This window comes from Cyprinodon variegatus, unplaced genomic scaffold (assembly GCF_000732505.1).
Source record: "Cyprinodon variegatus isolate N-32 unplaced genomic scaffold, C_variegatus-1.0 Scaffold131, whole genome shotgun sequence".
Lineage (NCBI taxonomy): Eukaryota > Metazoa > Chordata > Actinopteri > Cyprinodontiformes > Cyprinodontidae > Cyprinodon > Cyprinodon variegatus.
In genome coordinates, this window is record NW_015150584.1 from 851,505 (window position 1) to 870,114 (window position 18,610).

An 18,610-nucleotide genomic window follows, 5' to 3' on the forward strand; every position below is an offset into this window, starting at 1 on the left:
GTTGCAGTACAGCTTTTCAGACAGTAAATGTACATTTCCATTCTATAAAGTGCAGCAGTGATCAAACCTATTTAGACATATTCTACATACTGTAACTATTTATATTGTTTTATAATTCAGAAAAATATGTTCATCACACCAAACTTTTCTTGTATAATTACTGTACTTTTTTGTATAAATACTTATTTCAATCTTATTCTTTCAAAGACCAGATTTTGCATATTATTATCAATTTTACATCATTTTGTAAAACATTAAACCTAGTTGTTATGATAGTACATCAGTTACTCAGTACTCAAAAATTATTATTACCAAATACTGTTTTGCTCTTTCTTTAAAGGCTACCTTTTAAAAATATCATCAAGTAGTGCTACTCTTACTTAATAAAAATTTTGGGGCACTTTACTCATCTCTCTTGGATTGGTAAAAATCAGTGGCTGACATGTTGGAGGTCCCAATTGCTCTTCCTGATAAATTGGTGGATATATTTTAATTGTTGATTTTATGCAAATAAGCAATCATCTTAAATACACCATCATGACTCCATCTATACCAACCTATAAGATACATACAGGTATATTTAAAGAGGTAGAAACCCTAGTGCATGCACATTTCAATTTCAAATTGATTCAAATTTAAAAACGTTAATATAAGATGAAGGGTCCTTTTCTTTGAGTAGGGAAATATCATTCTACACAAGTTTAATTGATGTTGATTTGTATTTCCCTAGACAACTTTATGTGAAATAAATTAAGATAAATACAGTCAAATATTACAAAGTTAAAATAAATGCAATATCACTAACGCAGTGTGACATTGAACTCACAGAAATTTGCGTGAATTCATTCAATTATAATGAATAAATATGATATGAAAGTAGCCTGCAATTAAACATAATTAAGTAGTTAATGTGGTGATATTATGACGTCTAAAACACATTTTATAAATCTCCATGCATCTTCAAGAGCAATTTTGTTTCTTTTAATTCTGTAAAAGCGCTCATTACAGTGTGTTTTCAGCTTCCGTTTCCCATAACTCCACATCAATTAGTTAGAACCAATCTTTGGTGCCCATCTATCGCTAGAAAAGCCTTGCAGTGCGTGAAAGACGCACGCAGTGAACCGGGCCACCCCGCCCAGGTCCCGCCCTAAAGGTCCGACCCCTTAAGGCGAACAAACAGGATCATATGACGGCAGCAAACCCGGAGCGGCTCACTTATTAACGCTACACTTGGAGAGAGGACTTTAGGAACCCGGTTCGGTCCAGTGGAGCCATCGATCCGTTCGCAGCGCCGCGCGCGCCACTCTTTCTCCGGAGGTTGCCTGGTTAAATTCCGCCGGTCGGTTTTTTTTTCTGCCGTTCAGCAAGGCAGCAGCAAAACGAGCGTCTGTCCCCAACAAGGACTGACCCTGAAACTGAGCGGAGACGTAAGTTTGATGATGATGATGATGATGATAATCCTGTAGAAACTCTGCAACTGTTTCCTATGAGTAAAAAAAAAAAAAAAAACATTTGGGAAATATTACATAATTATCTGTCATTGTATGTGTTTTATTTGGCAGTAGAAATATTCAAGCTGGGAAAAAAAATATATATTTTCTAATCTTCAAGCCATAAGGGTTAGATGTGATTTTAATTACCTGTAATATTTAAAAAAAAAAAAAAAAAAAAACTCTAAAGAAAAAAATATATATATATTACCTAAAAAGATTTTTTGTTCCTATTTCAGACAACGTGTTTTAAATCAGTCTTAAATGTGATAAAGTGTCTTAAAAGTTTATAATCAGGTATATTTCCTATAATAATAAAAAAAACATAATACAAAAAAAGCCTGTGTATTTACAATTGTCTAATTAAATGGTCATATCATTAATACATAATCAAAAAAACGTAGCTGTGGTTGTAATTGCCCTTTGACCATATTTGGGATCCTAATGCTTTTTATTAAATGGATTAAATTAGGCTCTAACAGAAATATAAAGTGAAAGGGATTTTGTTTCAAACAAATTAGGAACATGTTTCATTAATTTTTTTTTATTGATGTTAAAGTTAAATAAGTTTATTAAATGGTGTTAAAAATAATCTATGCAAATAATTTCTCTTCTGACAGTATTTTTTCCCTTAATGGCTGAAAATAATAAAATCTCATAACTGATGCCCCCTAGAACTGATATGTTATTTTATCTAAGAACAGCTAATAATAATTCAAGACAAAAGAAAGATGAGTGTGAAATTTTTAAGTAACATCTATTTTTTATATGTCACTGTGTCATTTAATTTAGCTGTGAATAATATGAGTTGTTTTGATTAAACTGTCTGCTAATTATCACTAATTAAGTGTGGTTTGACGCATTGAATGAGTGATAAAAAACTGTGTATAACACTGTCACACCTGAACTTTCCTCTCTGTCCTTTAGTTAAATTAGGTCTTTTACAATGTGCATCTCCTCCCCTGTGTGTGTGTAATCTGTAGGTGTGTGTGTGTGTGTGCGCGTTTCTCTGTCTCTCCCTGTTTCCTGTGCTTTGTTTCAAGGCCTGGGCTTGCGTCACACATTCCACTTGGCATATGAAGCCCTTATCCTGTTTAGAGCCTGGAGAAAGAAAGAAGGGAGAGAGAAAGAAGGGAGGAGAGGAGGATGTTGGGGGTAGACGGGTGTAGCAAGGGCAACATCTCTCCACTCAGCTTCTTTCTCCCTTTCTTGCTCTTTTTTTCATCTATCCTAGGTACCATAAGAGAGGACTCTTCTGTCTGTTTTTATTGATTTCTAATTTAGACGTTAAAGAAGGAGACTACACACACACACCCACACGCCCTAAATACTCCACCCATCCCAACGCCTCCTTTCCTGAATCAACACGCTGATGTTATCTGGTGGAACAAAATGCACAAGACTTTGTGTACACACACTAACACACACACACAGCTGCTCAAAGGCCATGTCGTAGGGAACATTAGGGCTAAACATTAAACTCCTGGATGCTGGACGGTTGGTGGTTCTCTCTGGGAACTTACGGGAAAAAGACACTGTGCTACTCAGACAGCCATAAACTTAAAAAGCTGTAAGTAGTTACACAACCCCATGCCTGCCAGCACACACAAGTTTATGTCATGCTGCAGCACGCACACACACACACACACACCGACACATCTCTCAGTGCGTTTAAACCGCTGGATTGAGCCAATGCGACTATCTCATCGCCTGCCCCCCCTCCCCATGTCTGAGGTTCTCTGAAGTTTTGTCATACTTTGGTTGAAACCCACCTCATTTTCTTCCCATTTTCTGTCTCAACCTTGTTGTTTCCACTTCCATTTTGACATAGTTGGGTTACAGCGGCTGTTTTTTTTTTGTTTTTTGCTCTGTTCCCCCCCTGTTCCCCTCTCGTTCTTGGAGCAGGGAGGTGCAGAATGTGGTGGAGGGGTGGGAGTCAGACAGGAAACCACAGGCCCCCTGCAGCAGCACCCCCCATTTGGCTTTGCTCTCCTCTTCCTCCTCCTCCTCCTGTTCTCCTTCACACCCCCCGACCCATCACGGAGTGTGGAAATAATAACAGTCGGCCTGAACTCTGAGGGCTTCCGCTTCTCTCCCCGTTCCTCTTCTCCCCTTCCCCTCTGTCCTTAGTTGTCTGGAAAGCCTCAAAAATGGCACTTTCTGACAAGCTGACTTGAGGTGTGCGCACGCGTGTTTGCCTTTGACTGTGCTTGACAGCTCCGGTTGTGTCTTTAAATGCGTGCACATTCGCGTTTTTGTGTGTCAATGTGCAAGACGATGGATCCTGTTTCCTCTCCCCTGCTGAAGGCCCCCCTCTGGCTTCCCCCCCACCCCCCCGAGGTCTGGAGGCCTGTAGCCTCAAAGTCTGCTGGAGAGGAGCAGAGAGGATCTGCACATGTGTGTTCATGAGTGTGTGTGTGGGTTTTTGGGGAGGTAGGGGCTAGGCAGACCAATAGAGGGAATGGGATGCCAAAAAGAGAGGCCTCAAAGTAAGAGGAGTCAGCAGAGCTAATGTTATTTGGGAACTAAAGGAACCAGTAGCGAGATGACTGACTGATATTATGCAGAATGATGGTTTGGCATGGCCTAGTTACTGGTATCTGGGTATACTTTAGTTTTAGACAGTTTTGGTTCCCAAACCTGTTTAATCAGCAATGCTTCTCCTCTACCTACTGCTTTAAACTGATAGTAAGCTGGCTCAAAATGGCTCTTAAACCTTAGAGTGGCTTTGGAAAGAGACTTCTTGCATTGGAAAAATATAAGGTTCAATTTAAGTGTCCTCCTTAAAGAAACAATGAAGTGTGTCAGTGTTTCTTTAAGCATTGCTTGACAGTTATCCATATTTTCAAAGGTTGCAGTTAAAACCAGTAAGACATTTCCACCAAACAGTCTCTACAGTTTAATGCTTGAATAAAAATCTGGAAAAGATGTTGGTTTGAGCATGATTTTCTTTAGCTACATGAAGCATAGAGCAAATCAGCACTGTGGGGGAGTGATGGCCTAGTGGTTAGAGCAGTAAACTTGTGCTCTAAGAAGGTTGGAAGTACCCAGTTTGATCCCCATAGCCTGCACACTAGGTCCCTGAGCAAGACCCTTAACTTCACACTGAGAAGTAAATTTCTCCAATGGGAGATCAATAAAGTTCCATTATTAATTATTAATATACTTAAACATGCTTAGAAAAAAACAAAAGAATTAGCTGGTTGTAAATATATGCCATAGTCACATGATGTTCATATGATGAATGCTATAACTTAAACAGGCAAGTGGCAGCAGTTTTTCTATTGACTTATGTTGGGCTGAAACAATTAATCAAAATAATCATGATTAATCGATTATTGAAATAATCATCAACTATTTTAGTCATAGATTATTTGTTAAATAGAGTATTGAGATTGTAATACATGCCTTGAGCTAACACAGAAACAACTTAGAGCAGTAATTATATCTATAAATAGCAAAACATATAAACATTTTGCATTTAAGAAAAAAAAAATTATCTGTCAGTATACTCTATCCAGAATTCCTCAAGTGTAAACATTTTAGTTTCATCTGATTTAATTTAGTAAAAAAATCTTTAAGGAACCTTTGTCTACCCAATAATTAATGGAATAATAAAAAAAAATAATCGACAGATTGATCGATTTGCAAAATAATCTTTAGTTGCAGCCCTAGACTTATGGCAACTAAAATAAAAGACATCCTTGAACCAGAAGCATTTCTGATTGCTGGGAATGGAAGATGTCTGTCACCTTTGAGGTTCCAGGATGTCCTCCTGATACAGGATCTAAAATTATAGATATCTGCTGGCTATTGCTGATTTAACTGGCCATTCCTGAACAGCTAGAGGTGGCTGAGAGAAAGGCTGGACTTAATGGATGCTAAAGTTTTTTGTTGTTGTTAATAGACTAGTCAAATTTGTCCCAAGGTTATCTTTGTGGAAATTTCTGCACGTTTACCACGCTGAGAACCTGCTGGTTTGTAGCTCTATTAGGCATCAAACCAGCAGGTTCACCTGCTGGTTTGATGCCTAATAGAGCTACACTTAGTGTTGAGAGATTTACAAGTGGGAGCAATTATGAAGCAACAAAGGCCAATTGATGGGAAGTGTGCACTTAATAGCTCTTAAAGAGTCAACCGTAGGAATATTAGCTCACCACCTGTATGAGTCAGGCAGTTTAGACCCTGATTTAGGACTAATTGTGCCGTCATTAACAAAGTTCGAGTCAGTCTTTATTTTGTACATGAAGTTCCTGTTCTGAAGAAGATTAGGCAATATTGCCATAAGCTGCAGAGTATGAGTTTGGCAATCTGGTGTCAAAGTGACAATGGTGAGATAAAACAGTGGAGGGCACTGACATGAGGTGAGACTGAAGGAAATAAGGGAAAAAAGAGGCTTTACAGTAAAGGAAAAGCCAGAGTGAGGGGCAGGGAGATCATGGCTTTCACCGTGTGTGTGTGCTGCAGCGTGTTCTTGGACAAAGCTGTTGTCTGGAGGTTTCTGGTCTCTCTGGTGATCTCATCATCTCCAGCCTGCTGCCATTAGAGCATGTGTGCGTGTCTGTAATAATTTAGCCCTTTAGTGATTTAGTGTGTGTATTTTGTTGAGCTAGCAGAAAGTCCTGTGTGCTGCCGTGATCATGTAGAAATGTGTGTGTGTGGTTGAGTTGGTAGCCAAGGCCTCCAAGCCACAATATTTTCCCCTTCAGTCATGTTTGTTTTATATCATTCGTAGAGAGGGAGAGAAAAAAGACGAGCAAGGAGAATCAGGGTGGAGGGTTAAATATGGTAGTGATATGAGTGATTGCAAGTAATTGCTTGGGGGCGAATGAAGAGGAGTTATAGGAGAAAACATGGAGTCCAAGTGTGGAGAGGAGATCCAGGAAGTGTTTGCTGAGTGGGTTGGGGTTGAGTACACAGTAGCTGTACTGACCTAGAAAGACAATATTTGCAGACATACTCAAACACACACCCACTTTTGCACAAATGGGGGGGGGGGGGGGGGGGATTCCTTTACAACATGAGTTAGACTTTTTATTTACCATGTTTATGACTCCTAAATTAGTTCATTTAGCTGTAGATTATATTTGATTTAAGCCTTGAATCTGTCCTGCAGAAGTAGGAGATTGTAGCACTCATTTCGGTCTGCTTAACAGATCACTTTATCTCATGTTCTTTCCAAACTGTCCACACATTGAGCAACTTTTTCAAAATTGCTTCATATTGTTCTCAGATTTATGTAAACTTTCTGCACTGGAGAACTTTGTGGCGCTTGACAAGTTAACCCTAAGGAGAATGGTATGTTCCCGCAAGTGCATGCAGTCTTTCGAAGAATTTAACCTGTATTTAGGCAAAAGGCGTTTGTTCTTCAGCACGCAAGCATATTTCTGAGACATTTCAGAGGTGAATATTGGAGGTTTAAATGTCTTCGGGGCTGTTCTTGTTCAGGTGTTTAGAGATAATTGCCATTTTCTGTATGTGCTCTACCTTATATAGATACATTTGTGACTGTTGTCTGTATATGTTTTTACCATGCAATTTTACCTGGTATATCCTTATAGTTAGGTGATGTTGAGATTTTTACACCAAGTGCAAAATGTAGGGCAACTTGTTCTTGAATGCACATGTACTCTGACCATATTTTTAAAATTTAACAAGAAATGTGATGCCCTATCTCTAGGTGGAGCTTCTGAACAGGTCTGCATTCAGAAACTCGCATTTCTGTTTGTCCAGGTGAATTACAAAAAATATGAATTAACAATCCTAAATAGTTATATAAAATGCTGTTGTATTTACTTATTAAAGTATATAGTAGTTCATTGTGGTTAGCATTGTTAGGAAGTTAAACAAATCCACCTATTTTATGGTTTGTTTGATATTGGAAGAAGAGCAGCTTAATCATTCTAATATTAATCAATAAATGAAATATCTTTCGCTAAAAGAAAGTTTAATCCACAGCAATCATAACAAAAAATTGTTTACATACTTTAGAAACAAAAATTAGTTTGAGAGATTAATATATTTAAAATTGGATAGAAACACTAAAGGTTTAAAAGTAATTTTGATTTGGTGAACTGAGGTTAATAAAAACAAGCAGCTCGATTCAAGTGTTTGAGCACACCAATTAGCATTTAATGAAGTCAATATAAATTAAAAATGTACATTTATTTTAAAAAAGGGTATAGAAAAGTCCAATAACCACCACATTTACAATGTGTATTTTTAATTGAATATAGAAGCCTATAGTATTTCTACTGTTCAAACACCTGAAATATGCACTAAAGTATAAATACACACTTGATTAAACAAATCAAACCTAAACTATAGCCTTTATTTGTTTCATTGCTCATTAATTGAAGAAAATGTGTTCTAAACAATTCTCTGCTGAGATTTACTTCTTGTGTAAATCAGGGATTTATGGATGTTTAACACCTCGTTTTAAGGATCAGCCCAGTTTTCTATTTAGGTCACACATACCACAGCTTTAAAACACTTAAACTTTCTGGTTGTTGCTGTAAAAGTCACGGTTTAATCCTTCCTTTGTCCATATCCTGTTGTCGTCCTCTGTTTGCACTTCATACTTGTCTGCATTGTCAGCGCAATGTGCAATTCACAACCACAATAGGACAATTACTTGACCTCTGGTTGAACTACAATACAATTTAAACCTGGTTTGGAAGCACACTCGCAAAGCCCTCACACATGCACACACCTGACTGCCAAGCTCTTTGTTTCCCTGAAGACAGGCAAAGGGCGAGGTTTCTTTCGTCATGTTCACACCCTTCCTGACCCAGCTAGTTAGCCTCCGTCTCTCATTCGTCTGCTCTCCATCCCCAACCTCTGCGTGAGTGCCTGTATGCCTTCCTGTGTGTGTCTGTCTGGCCGTGATGACTGGTGTTCTTAGCCATTTGTTAATAATTAAAGGCCAACCTGTCTCCAGACTGTGGACTTTAATCAGGTCATACACAGACACACACACAGAGTCCCTCAGGGTACATTCTTTGACAGTTCGTGTTGCTTTAATGCTCCAGTGAACAAACACACACTTGCACACAATCACACTCATTTAGGCACAAAGAGCCAGCCCAGCTCCATCTGGCCATTTAAAGCCAAGGTAACTGGAACCGCACTGGAAACGTACACTCTTTTCTCCAAATACCTGTCCATTCTCAGTAGTTGGGGAGTGTTAAAGTGTGATCAGGTGTCAGAGGTTTAAACCTTTTTGCACCGGGACGTTTTTCCAGGCACATCAAACCTGCAAAAAGTTTTCTCTAGTTTTAGAGGTTTTTCAATGTTCTAATATGTTTTGACATTTTAAATAGCACATCCCAATATACAGAACTTTGTTTCAAAACATTTGGTGGTTATGTGTGCATGTATGTACCACTTGGCACGTGAGAATTGCAAATATACAAGCAACAAAGCAGCCTCAGGTTGTGCAGTTATTTCCAACCAATGGTTTTAGTAAAGCTTTGATCAAATGCGAGCTATTTTAGCCTATTTCAATTTCTAAGTCTAAATCTAAATTAACTTAAACAGGTTATTTTAGTGAAGTCTCCAAATGTATTCCATATAGAAAAAGATCCATGTCTAAATTCAGCATTTGACATGAAAGATACAGATTCTTGCAGCCTGATGCTGACATATCTTGCTGTGTCATTGAAAATACCTTTTTTAGCTTCTTGTCCTTTCATACTTAACCCCTCACTGATATTGAAAATAGGCAATTCTTTTGCTTATTAACAGTTTCAACAACAATAAGCATTGTTGTGAGTGTGACTTAGTCGCACTTGTTGTATTCGGGGATCAGAAAACTACCACACCTATAAGGTTTCGAACAGAAGGTCACAGATCAGTGCCAGTCTAGATGTAAAGTGTATCAATCTGGTTCCAAACTGATTTCTCTAATCCTCTTTGAGGCAACAATTTTAATGAACAATAAACTTTAGAAATTTATCAATTAGGGGATTCAGAGTCTGAGTTTCTCACTTGTATTTGTTTTGTATTTTAAACAAAAAAGTGTTTTCAGTAAAGAGTTTATCCATATATTCAGAGTTAAAAACATAAATGCATAAACTTTAGAATAGGACTGTTATGGATCAGAGATTTGTTTTAAAGAATGACGCAGTGTTTCTTTTGAGTGTAAAAGAAGATGACTGAATATTTGAGGAAGATGATGTGTACTAATGCAAATATATTTTATTTTGTAGGAGCCTGGCCTTTGCAGACATGCTGATGTATGATTACCCTCCAAAGACAGACATGGAGACGGTAAGGATGGCGTGTTTGTGCAAACAAAATTTTTAGATGCTTTTTTACTTCTTCCATCTTGCCCAAACATGCTGATGCCCCATTCACCTCTACCACCAATGCATTTGCTCCAACACACACAAGTAAAAAAAGCTCCACACACTCCTGCTACATGTCTAGACCAACTGGTTCCCACATTCCTGGTCTTCCTGGACAAACAAGCTGCTTACAGCAGCTTGTTTGCATACAATGGCTACACATACTGCCAGGCTAATGAACGTGGATACAAACACTGTACTTATAACAGTTATCTGCTGCTGAGCAGAGTGCTGCGTTTCAATTTTTTCAGCTGGCTTCAGTTGTTTGTTCGCAGAAATATGTTTTCCATGTTATTCAAGGCAGAAAGGAAATGTTTACCTCTCTGTTCTTTTGTTTCCCTTTACCACTTCCTCCTCCTGCATCCTCTCTTCTCCTCCTCACAGTCCTTCTACCCTTCCTCAGTGACAACCCCAGAGCCATACGGAGTGATCTTTCCCCATCCCAGTGCCTTCTACAGAATGCCCATGCACACCTTCACCCCATGCAACTCAACACAGCAGGAGCCAGTGGACCTGTCCGTCAGCAAACGCTCCTCTTCCACCTCTTCAGCTTCTTCTACGTCGCCAGCATCCTCCCCAGCCTCCCCTCCCAGCTCTCCATCCTCAACCTACAGCTCTGTGAGCCGTGCCTCCCCCTGCTCCCCGCACTCCCACCTTCACTCTTCACCCACTCAACCCCTCCCCCCACCGACTCACACAATGTCTTACCCATCTATGGTCATACAAAGTCCAAGGGTTATGGTGTCACCGCTTGTTCTACCCCTGCCTCTCATGTACCCGTCACCTATTCACCTTCATCCGCCGATAATTGTGAGCCCACCTCTCCCCAGTGATGAAAGCCATCCTACCAGCAGAGAACATAAGTATGGTGAGACCTGCTTGTACCTTCATCTATATTCTGCTCAACTTGATACAAAGCATTACAGAAGCATTTCTACAACTTAGACAATTACACAATTTGTCACCTTACGGCCGCAAACTTTGGTGTATGTAATAGGGATTTGACCAACACAACAGAAGCAATTATTGGGAAGTGAAAGCATAGCCAAGTGTGGTACTTGATAGCTTTTACAAGGAATATGCATTTGTATTTTTAGCATTCTTGAGCCAGAAATGTGTAGCTCTGCCTTTTGCTGCTATTACCGTTCCAAACAAGTTCTGTTTATGCCTCTATTGGCTTTGCAAATGGAAAATTATCAATGCGAAATGGATGAAACTTATCCAGATTGCATGGTGGTTTACAATTAGCAGTTTTAAAACCATGCCTCCAATTCTGATTTAACCTAAAATTGATGGACTGGACCATTTGGACACATGAGTATCCTGTTCAGGTACCCTTGCCCTGCGTGTTTTAGAGGCCACAGACTTATGTGAAGAAATTAATAATAGTCCTTTTCAGCATTTGATGGCTGCTGAGGATTTCATGCAATCATTTAAATCTGTTGAGCTGCAACAGAGAATCTAACACTTGCAGGGCAGTAACACTGCAGGACCTGGATTGTGAACCACTTATCTAAACCATTCCCTCGTATTTTCTATCCAGGTATTCCTTGTTCAGCATGTGGGTGGAAAAGTTCAATGTTGTCTTTATCTCAATATCTAAGACTTGTGAAAAATTCAGTGAGGTATGAAAAAGCCTTTGCGTGGCACTTTAGATTCCTCTTACACGTTAGTCTTTTATTTAACAGGCTTTTGTTCAAGAGAAATGCAAAAATCAAAGATTAAGCTATTCTCTTCGGCTGAAGACGAAGTATGTCTGATATCCTCTGCTTGTTGCAGATGCTCCTCTTTTGTTGTTTATCTGTATTTATCTGATGTCTATCTTGACAATGCCCAACTAATTCTGAGTAACTTAGGTGGCAGATGCTGGAATGTTGCATTTCAAACATGACCTGCTTTGACACTATCAGGAAAATTTAACGATAACGAGAAAAAGGTGTTGAAATCATTTTTGTTTTCTGTTAAATGTTTTTCATTGTCTTAAACTGTTTCCTTCTTTTATGTTTATGTAAGTCTTCCTGAAAATGAGGAAGCATTTTTTTTTTTACTCTCTGCTTTTAGAAAACTGTTTCAAAAAAATATTTTCTTCCTCTGGTGTGTGGCCTGTTGCCAGCTGGAGGTCACCTGGAATCACCCACTTCTCCAAATGGCCATTATTTGGCAGTGCAGATTGCCAACTTTAGAGAACTAAATACACTTAAAAGGCTCAAAGAGCTTGCAGGGGCATTCCCAAATAGACATTAGCAGTAGGCCTACCGGCTGGTTGGAGTGTCCCAATCTGTATAACTTGAACTTTGTGGTGGTTTCAGAAGAATATGTGGAGATACCCAACATTATTTCTGCAAATAAAATCTTAGAAATATGTAAATGGAAAGAAAACTAACGAAACTATGTTTCTTTTCTCTTTACCCAGTTCACTCTGCGAAGCATGGGGAGGTCCATGAGCTGCACAAGTCAATAAAAACCGAGTCTCAGTCTGAACTTTCTCAGGACGCTCTGAGCAGCCATGAGATTAAATCTCCTGTCATGAGGATACCCCACGATTACGAGTGAGTAGAAGCATTGACAAAGGCAAACTAAATGCAAAGATAATGAGAGACACTACAAAGGTTGCACAAGCTGCAGTGTTTTCTTCCCCTTTAACTTTATATGGCAATATTGGTCAGAGACTGTTTCAACATGATCCATGTTAGAATTTGTCCAAAGCAAGATGCTATCCCACAGCTAGAGTCAACTGAGGTCCTTAACACAGATACTTAAGGCTATACCAGTTTGGTTCCTTTCTAAATAGCATATGGCATGATAGAAAAAGGCAATAAGAAAATAAAAGCTAAGCTAAACATCTCCATATTGACAGTTAAAGCAATCATTACTATGTTAACAACAATCTAACTTGTGATAAAAATAGCTGAAAAGAGTAAACCATTTTTATGGAATTGTGAGAATGTCTCCAAAATCTGAAAACCAACCAGCTGTTTGGCAGCTGTGCCAGAAAAAAAAAAGGCTTTTCTGTTCTGCTATCAAAAATATAAACAGATTTTGTTCAACCACACTGGGACTTTTTACTTTAGGGATATATAAAGATAATTTTGAGAGTCCCCTTTCAGAGACATAGACAGGCATGGGGTATTGAAGGCTAACAAAAGAAACCAAAAGACCCCCATTCCAAAGGGGTGGACCGGTTCATCCATTTTAAATTTCCATGTTGTCTAAGCAAACACAAGGCTTTGTGGGGCTGCTGTATGAAGCAACTCAATACTATTCCTGACATTTGAATTGAAAAAACTTCCTGGATGGGAAGTGAAATGTCTTCAGACTTGGAAACAAAGTTCAGTGTTTTTTTTTTACTTTTTTAATGACTATGACCAGCATAAATTCAAGAGCTTTGGATTTTTTCACCTGACTTAAGTAGTCAAAAACCACAATCTGATCGATGCAGAATTGGCTTCCTGGATGCATGACCAATCTTCCTCTATGGTTATCTCAATCCCCCCGAGCTACATGCTATAGAAATCCTCTAGGCTAAGCCGAAGACAATGGTGCAGTGTGGTTCCAGGACTCTGGATTTTCTGACATTGCGCAAAAAGAAATGATCAAGAAACCCTCCCTCTGTATACTCCACCCGTGAGAACTGTCTCCATTGCTCTCATAAGTCCTTTGTATATATCTTTAGCAAAGCTGCCAATGACAGCGGAGAGTCTTTATGTTTGTCAATTCCTTTTCTCGTAAATGTCTTCAACAGCTCTTCTTCTCGCTCGTACTCTTCCACGTTTCCTCTGGGCTTTTTCGGAAGTGTTTCATCTTTCGCTAACTAAAGGCCATTTTTTCCCCTCAAAGGAACAAATTGCAGGTTTACTTACAAAGGTGATATTCAAAACAGCAAACTGGCAGTTGGTTCTCACCTGTGCCTTTTTTTTTTTTTGCCGTTGTTTTTTTTTTTTTTGCTTGTGTGTTAGTAGAACGTAACTCATCCGTTCCAGTTCTTGTCTGGGTGGCTGCTTTTACAGGCTTGTTGTTGTAACTGTGCCAACTTAGACATGAATGGACCCTTAAGAAGGCATATGTGGGTGTGGCTTTATCTGTCAATACCTCTATAACTTCCTACATACACATTTTCTCTATACAATAAACTATAATCCATCAGGAAATATTTCAGAGGTGATTAGGTTTCTAATAATGACCGGTTTCTTTTGGGCTCTGTGTTTTCAGGGGAATTCTCCACATTCTTTTATATAGAAATTAATTCACATTTCAACACTCGACACCTGCTCCCAACTGCCACTTATACAAACACACTCCCAGTTCTTTAGGCTGTGGTTAAAAAGATGTGTCACGATTTGTTTTGGCACACATTGCTTCTTTTTTTTTTGGATCGTGTCCTTTGCATTTTTTTAAGGCTTTGGTGTCCCTTTTAAGATTTGTTAACTCACAGCAGCAGGGCTGTAAAGACCTACAGATCTTTTTTTTTATCCTGCTTAGATGACTTTCTAGTCAGTAAACTGTTGAAATGTAGATACACAAATATGGCAGATAATGGAAATGAAATGGCAAAACAACTGCAAGTTAGATTAGAAAAATGTATTTCTCAGTATGGTAGCATCAGACAAAAAATCAGCTCCTGTAGATTTCAAAAATTCCAAACAGGAATCTGGCGCCCTCTGCTGAGCATTTCACATAAAGAGGGAATACCATTTGAGATATTTGTATTTTTCTTTCTTAGGTGCAACAATCCATCAGTGATAGTTCGCACAGGGTCTACGCATCCTTTACCTGCAGAATCACCTGACACGCTAAAAAAACGCAGAATTCATCGCTGTGACTTCTCTGGCTGCAACAAAGTGTACACCAAGAGTTCCCACCTCAAAGCGCACCGCAGAACACATACTGGTAAGAGGCCTCACACGCAAAGAGGTTTTTTTTGTTTTTTTTTTTAAACCTGTTCTACATTAAGGGATAAATCTATTAAGATCCCAAATTAGGAATGCTAATTGCTCATGCAGTTAATAACAAATTGAATGTTTAATTTTGTGTGCTTAATACATGTGACGCTATGATTGTGTGTGAAACGGATGATAGAAATAACACTCTCACTGACTGCCCTATATGAATTATATTATGTTATCACATCATTTATAAAAAAAAAGGGGAAAAATGCAGAAATGTTCCTAGAAAACAGTTAAGAATGTGTATTTTTCTCTTACCAATGATCCTCATGCCTACTGCATAACCTTTAGAACAAAAGGACAGGTGATATGTATGTACTATTTTAATTTCTGATGGTCCAGATATGATCACACGATATATATTTTCTATTGATAAAATGTGACATTTCTTTAACCGCTTTTTTTCCTCTTCTGGTTTGCGCAGGAGAGAAACCCTACAAGTGTGTGTGGGAAGGCTGCACATGGAAGTTTGCCCGTTCAGACGAGCTAACGAGACACTTCCGCAAGCACACAGGAGTCAAACCTTTCCAGTGTCCTGACTGCGAACGCAGCTTCTCCCGCTCAGACCACCTGGCGCTACACAAAAAGCGCCACCTTCTAGTGTGAAAGTCTCTACGTCTCCTCAGGGCGCCTGTTTAGAACACTTTCACCTCATTCAAAAGAGCCGGGAATGCCTTGCTACTCTGTGTTCAGCTCATTTAGACATTTATGGTGGCTGTGTCAGACCTCTGATCAGCTGTGGAGGGCCCTGAGTGGCTGCAGCATCTCAGCTGGCTTGAGAGCAGCACCCTCATGTGTCTGCAGAGACAACCTGCATCATCAACCAAGTCTTGGCATGCTCAAATTCTTTAATAAATCATAGGATCTCTGTAGTTACTTTTTGGGCTTGGAAACATACTTTTATACACATTATTTGCTAGCTAGGACAATAAAATGTGAAAACTATCCAGAATGTATCACATCACACCCACTATGCATTGTGTCATACATACTTAAGCTGTTTTTTCTTTGTCGTTTTGCTTCTTCTTGAGCGCAGCTAGCTGTGACATAATGCTAATGCTTAATCCTTCTTAATGAGCCTGCACGTTACACCACACACCACATCTGCCTCTACAAGCTTAACTCCTTATTCACACAGACGCTGTCATCTGTGCGTTCTTCTATTCCATACAGTAAAATCCCACTGGCTCCGTGGTGAAACAGCATAACCAATGCCCTGCTCCGTCTCTTTTTCACGGAGCAAACACGTAACATATTTGGTGTTAAGTGGGCCTTTCATTTTGAAGTGAGGACAGGTAGCTAAATACTTGCTTTCCATTGGACACACACAAACACACACAGCAAGAAAAGGTGCACTTAATAAAAGCAGCTTGGTAAAAGTCTGAGCTGTAAAAGTGTGTAAAAGTAAAAGTGGGACGGCAGGTCTCATTCATTTTGTTTTTAGAGTGAAGTGTTTATTAATGTTTTCATTCAGAAATGTGAACATGGCTGCACAGGGGCATTATTGTGTGAGTGAGGAAAAGTCACCCATCAAATGGTTAAAGGGTAGAATAACTATTATTCTTTTTATATTATAACATGTTTTATGTATGTATAAACTCTGTTTCTGTTTTTTTTTTATATATATATATATATATGACACCGTGGTAGCCTTTTTTTTTATTGTATGACACTTTTTATGGTGCCTTTAAAAGTATTACTGGCTCTTGAATGTTTCTCCATTTTTGTGTTACAGCCACTAACTTAATGGGAGTTTCTGTGATAGAGCAAACGAGATTTTGTGGTGAGGGTGAGCCTGGTTTTATTCCAGTGTTGTTCAGTAATTAGTCCGATCCCTCCTTATGGTAAATGGCATGTACTTATATAGCGCCTTTATTCAAGTTAGGAGACTTGACCAAAGCGCTTTACACTACATTCATTCACCCATCCACACACACACTCACACACTGATAGTGCCAAGCTACATTGTAGCCACAGCTGCCCTGGGGCTCACTGACAGAAGCGGGGCTGCCATACACTGGCGCCACCGGGCCCTCTGACCACCATCAGTAGACAATGCAGGTGAAGTGACACAACAACACTGAAAGTCGGAGTTGGGGCTTGAACCGTCAATCCTTCGATTTCAGGGCAAACTACATCCAACGCCACTGTCGCCCCACACTGTCGCCACTGTCCTTATCTCAAACCAGACCACCTAACTTATCAATGCTGAAGAAAAGCAAAGCCACAGCATGATCCTGCCACTACCATGTTTCACCCTATTGATGCCCATGTTCAAGGTGATTGAAGAATTAGTTTTCCACCACGTGCTCCACGCAGGTCTTTCTTCTTTACAACCATGCACTACTTTTGAGTTGCTCTGTTACATAAAATCCCAAATAACACAGATTAAAATGTATGGCTGTAATTTAACAAGATGTGTAAATGTTCAAGGGATAAGGGTACTTTTGCAAGGTACTTTCTTACAAAATAAATGCAAAGTGCAAAACAGGGAAATTGGCTCGTTAATGTTGGCATTTCAGAAACATTTCTGTTTCTCCTAAGCCTACAATGGAGAAGATATATTTGGAAAGTAGAATTTTGTTTTTCCTCCATGGTTTTAATCATAGGTCACACAGTTGCAGATTTTACTTCTACCATATTTTAGAGCACATTTTTAATACACCTCCTGGAGAACAAATAGTTTCCAAGCGTCTTTGTACATCTCCAATGTGCACTTTACATATAAAAATATATTTGTATATAGAAATAGTATCATATATTTCATTCCCAAAGCCAAACCCTCATCTATCAATATATAGGTTTGGTTTGAATAAATTGAAATCTTTTGCAGGTTTCACGGTTTGTCAATTTTTAAATGGTGCAAAGCTTCATTTATTCACATTTACACAAATACTATACCGAATGTAGCAGCTCAACTGATCTGCATTTGCTCCCTGATACTCAGTACATTGTTTTTGCTTTGTATATGGTTTGTTTTTTTATCTATGCACATGCAAGTTGTGATATACTTAAATTTTTGAATTGAAAGGGCAATTAATGGTTTTATTACGCATGATTTTTGATACTCTAGTATACATTTCTGTCATGCTGTGTCTTTAAAAAACCATATATTTTTAATCTAAGCGGTGGCAATTCAAAGGGAACTGTTTTAAACTGTGAACATATCCTTGTAATTTACAGGTCTATGTAATTTTTCCATTTTTTTTAAAGAACATTCAATTATTATTATACCACTAAATAAATGTATTGGTTAAAAATATTGGATTGGACTGATTTCTTTCCATGATTTTTTGAATATCAGAGCATAGTAGAAAACATTAAAAATATTGCGTTAACAGATATATTTTTGCAATTAAAGTAGAACTTTTTATTTATCTATTAATTCATATCTAACATGAGAAACATGTTAACAAATAAGTCCTGTTAGTTTGGTGAAACATTTTTTTTTTAAGTATTTGTACAGCTATTACAAGTTTAATTTGTTAGTAAGCTATTTTTAACCTACAGAGGAAATAAAAATCTTTTATTTTATTTTTTTTTTCTCTTTTTGCTTCTGATATAAGTTAGTTATGAAACTCTATTCGCCAGCTTTGTTTTTTCTTATTCTTAATCAGGCCGATTCTTTTAATAACGCAGAGCACGGATGTATTCCCGAGTATAAAAACATCCACCCCAAAACTATGTAACATAAAGAAATTCCGAACTATTCTGATAGCAAATAAAAAAAAAAAAGAAGGGCTCGTCCGGGATTTGAACCCGGGACCTCTCGCACCCTAAGCGAGAATCATACCCCTAGACCAACGAGCCAGACGGAAAGAGACGTGTT

The 18,610-nt window shown here is 38.6% G+C and overlaps 1 protein-coding gene and 1 non-coding gene across 2 annotated transcripts; one reads left to right on the forward strand and one right to left on the reverse strand.

The window, feature by feature from the left end:
• The first annotated feature begins 1,177 nt into the window (after positions 1-1,177).
• Positions 1,178-16,715, forward strand: klf3 (Kruppel-like factor 3 (basic)). The gene is made up of 6 exons (XM_015376253.1): positions 1,178-1,427; positions 9,701-9,761; positions 10,223-10,706; positions 12,252-12,387; positions 14,559-14,725; positions 15,206-16,715. Exons 2-6 carry the CDS (start codon positions 9,720-9,722, stop codon positions 15,385-15,387), a joined length of 1,011 nt encoding a protein of 336 aa, XP_015231739.1. The 5' UTR covers positions 1,178-1,427; positions 9,701-9,719; the 3' UTR covers positions 15,388-16,715.
• A 1,804-nt stretch (positions 16,716-18,519) lies between these two features.
• On the reverse strand, positions 18,520-18,591 carry trnap-agg. Its single transcript has one exon. It is a non-coding gene; the product is annotated as a tRNA-Pro (tRNA).
• Positions 18,592-18,610: the final 19 nt, after the last annotated feature.

Bases quoted from the DNA above. Each gene is read 5' to 3' on its own strand.
- klf3 (XM_015376253.1), top strand. From the start codon at position 9,720: ATGCTGATGTATGATTACCCTCCAAAGACAGACATGGAGACG. The intron at 9,762-10,222 runs GTAAGGATGGCG...TCCTCCTCACAG, and splicing joins CAAAGACAGACATGGAGACG to TCCTTCTACCCTTCCTCAGT. The intron at 10,707-12,251 runs GTGAGACCTGCT...CTCTTTACCCAG, and splicing joins CAGCAGAGAACATAAGTATG to TTCACTCTGCGAAGCATGGG.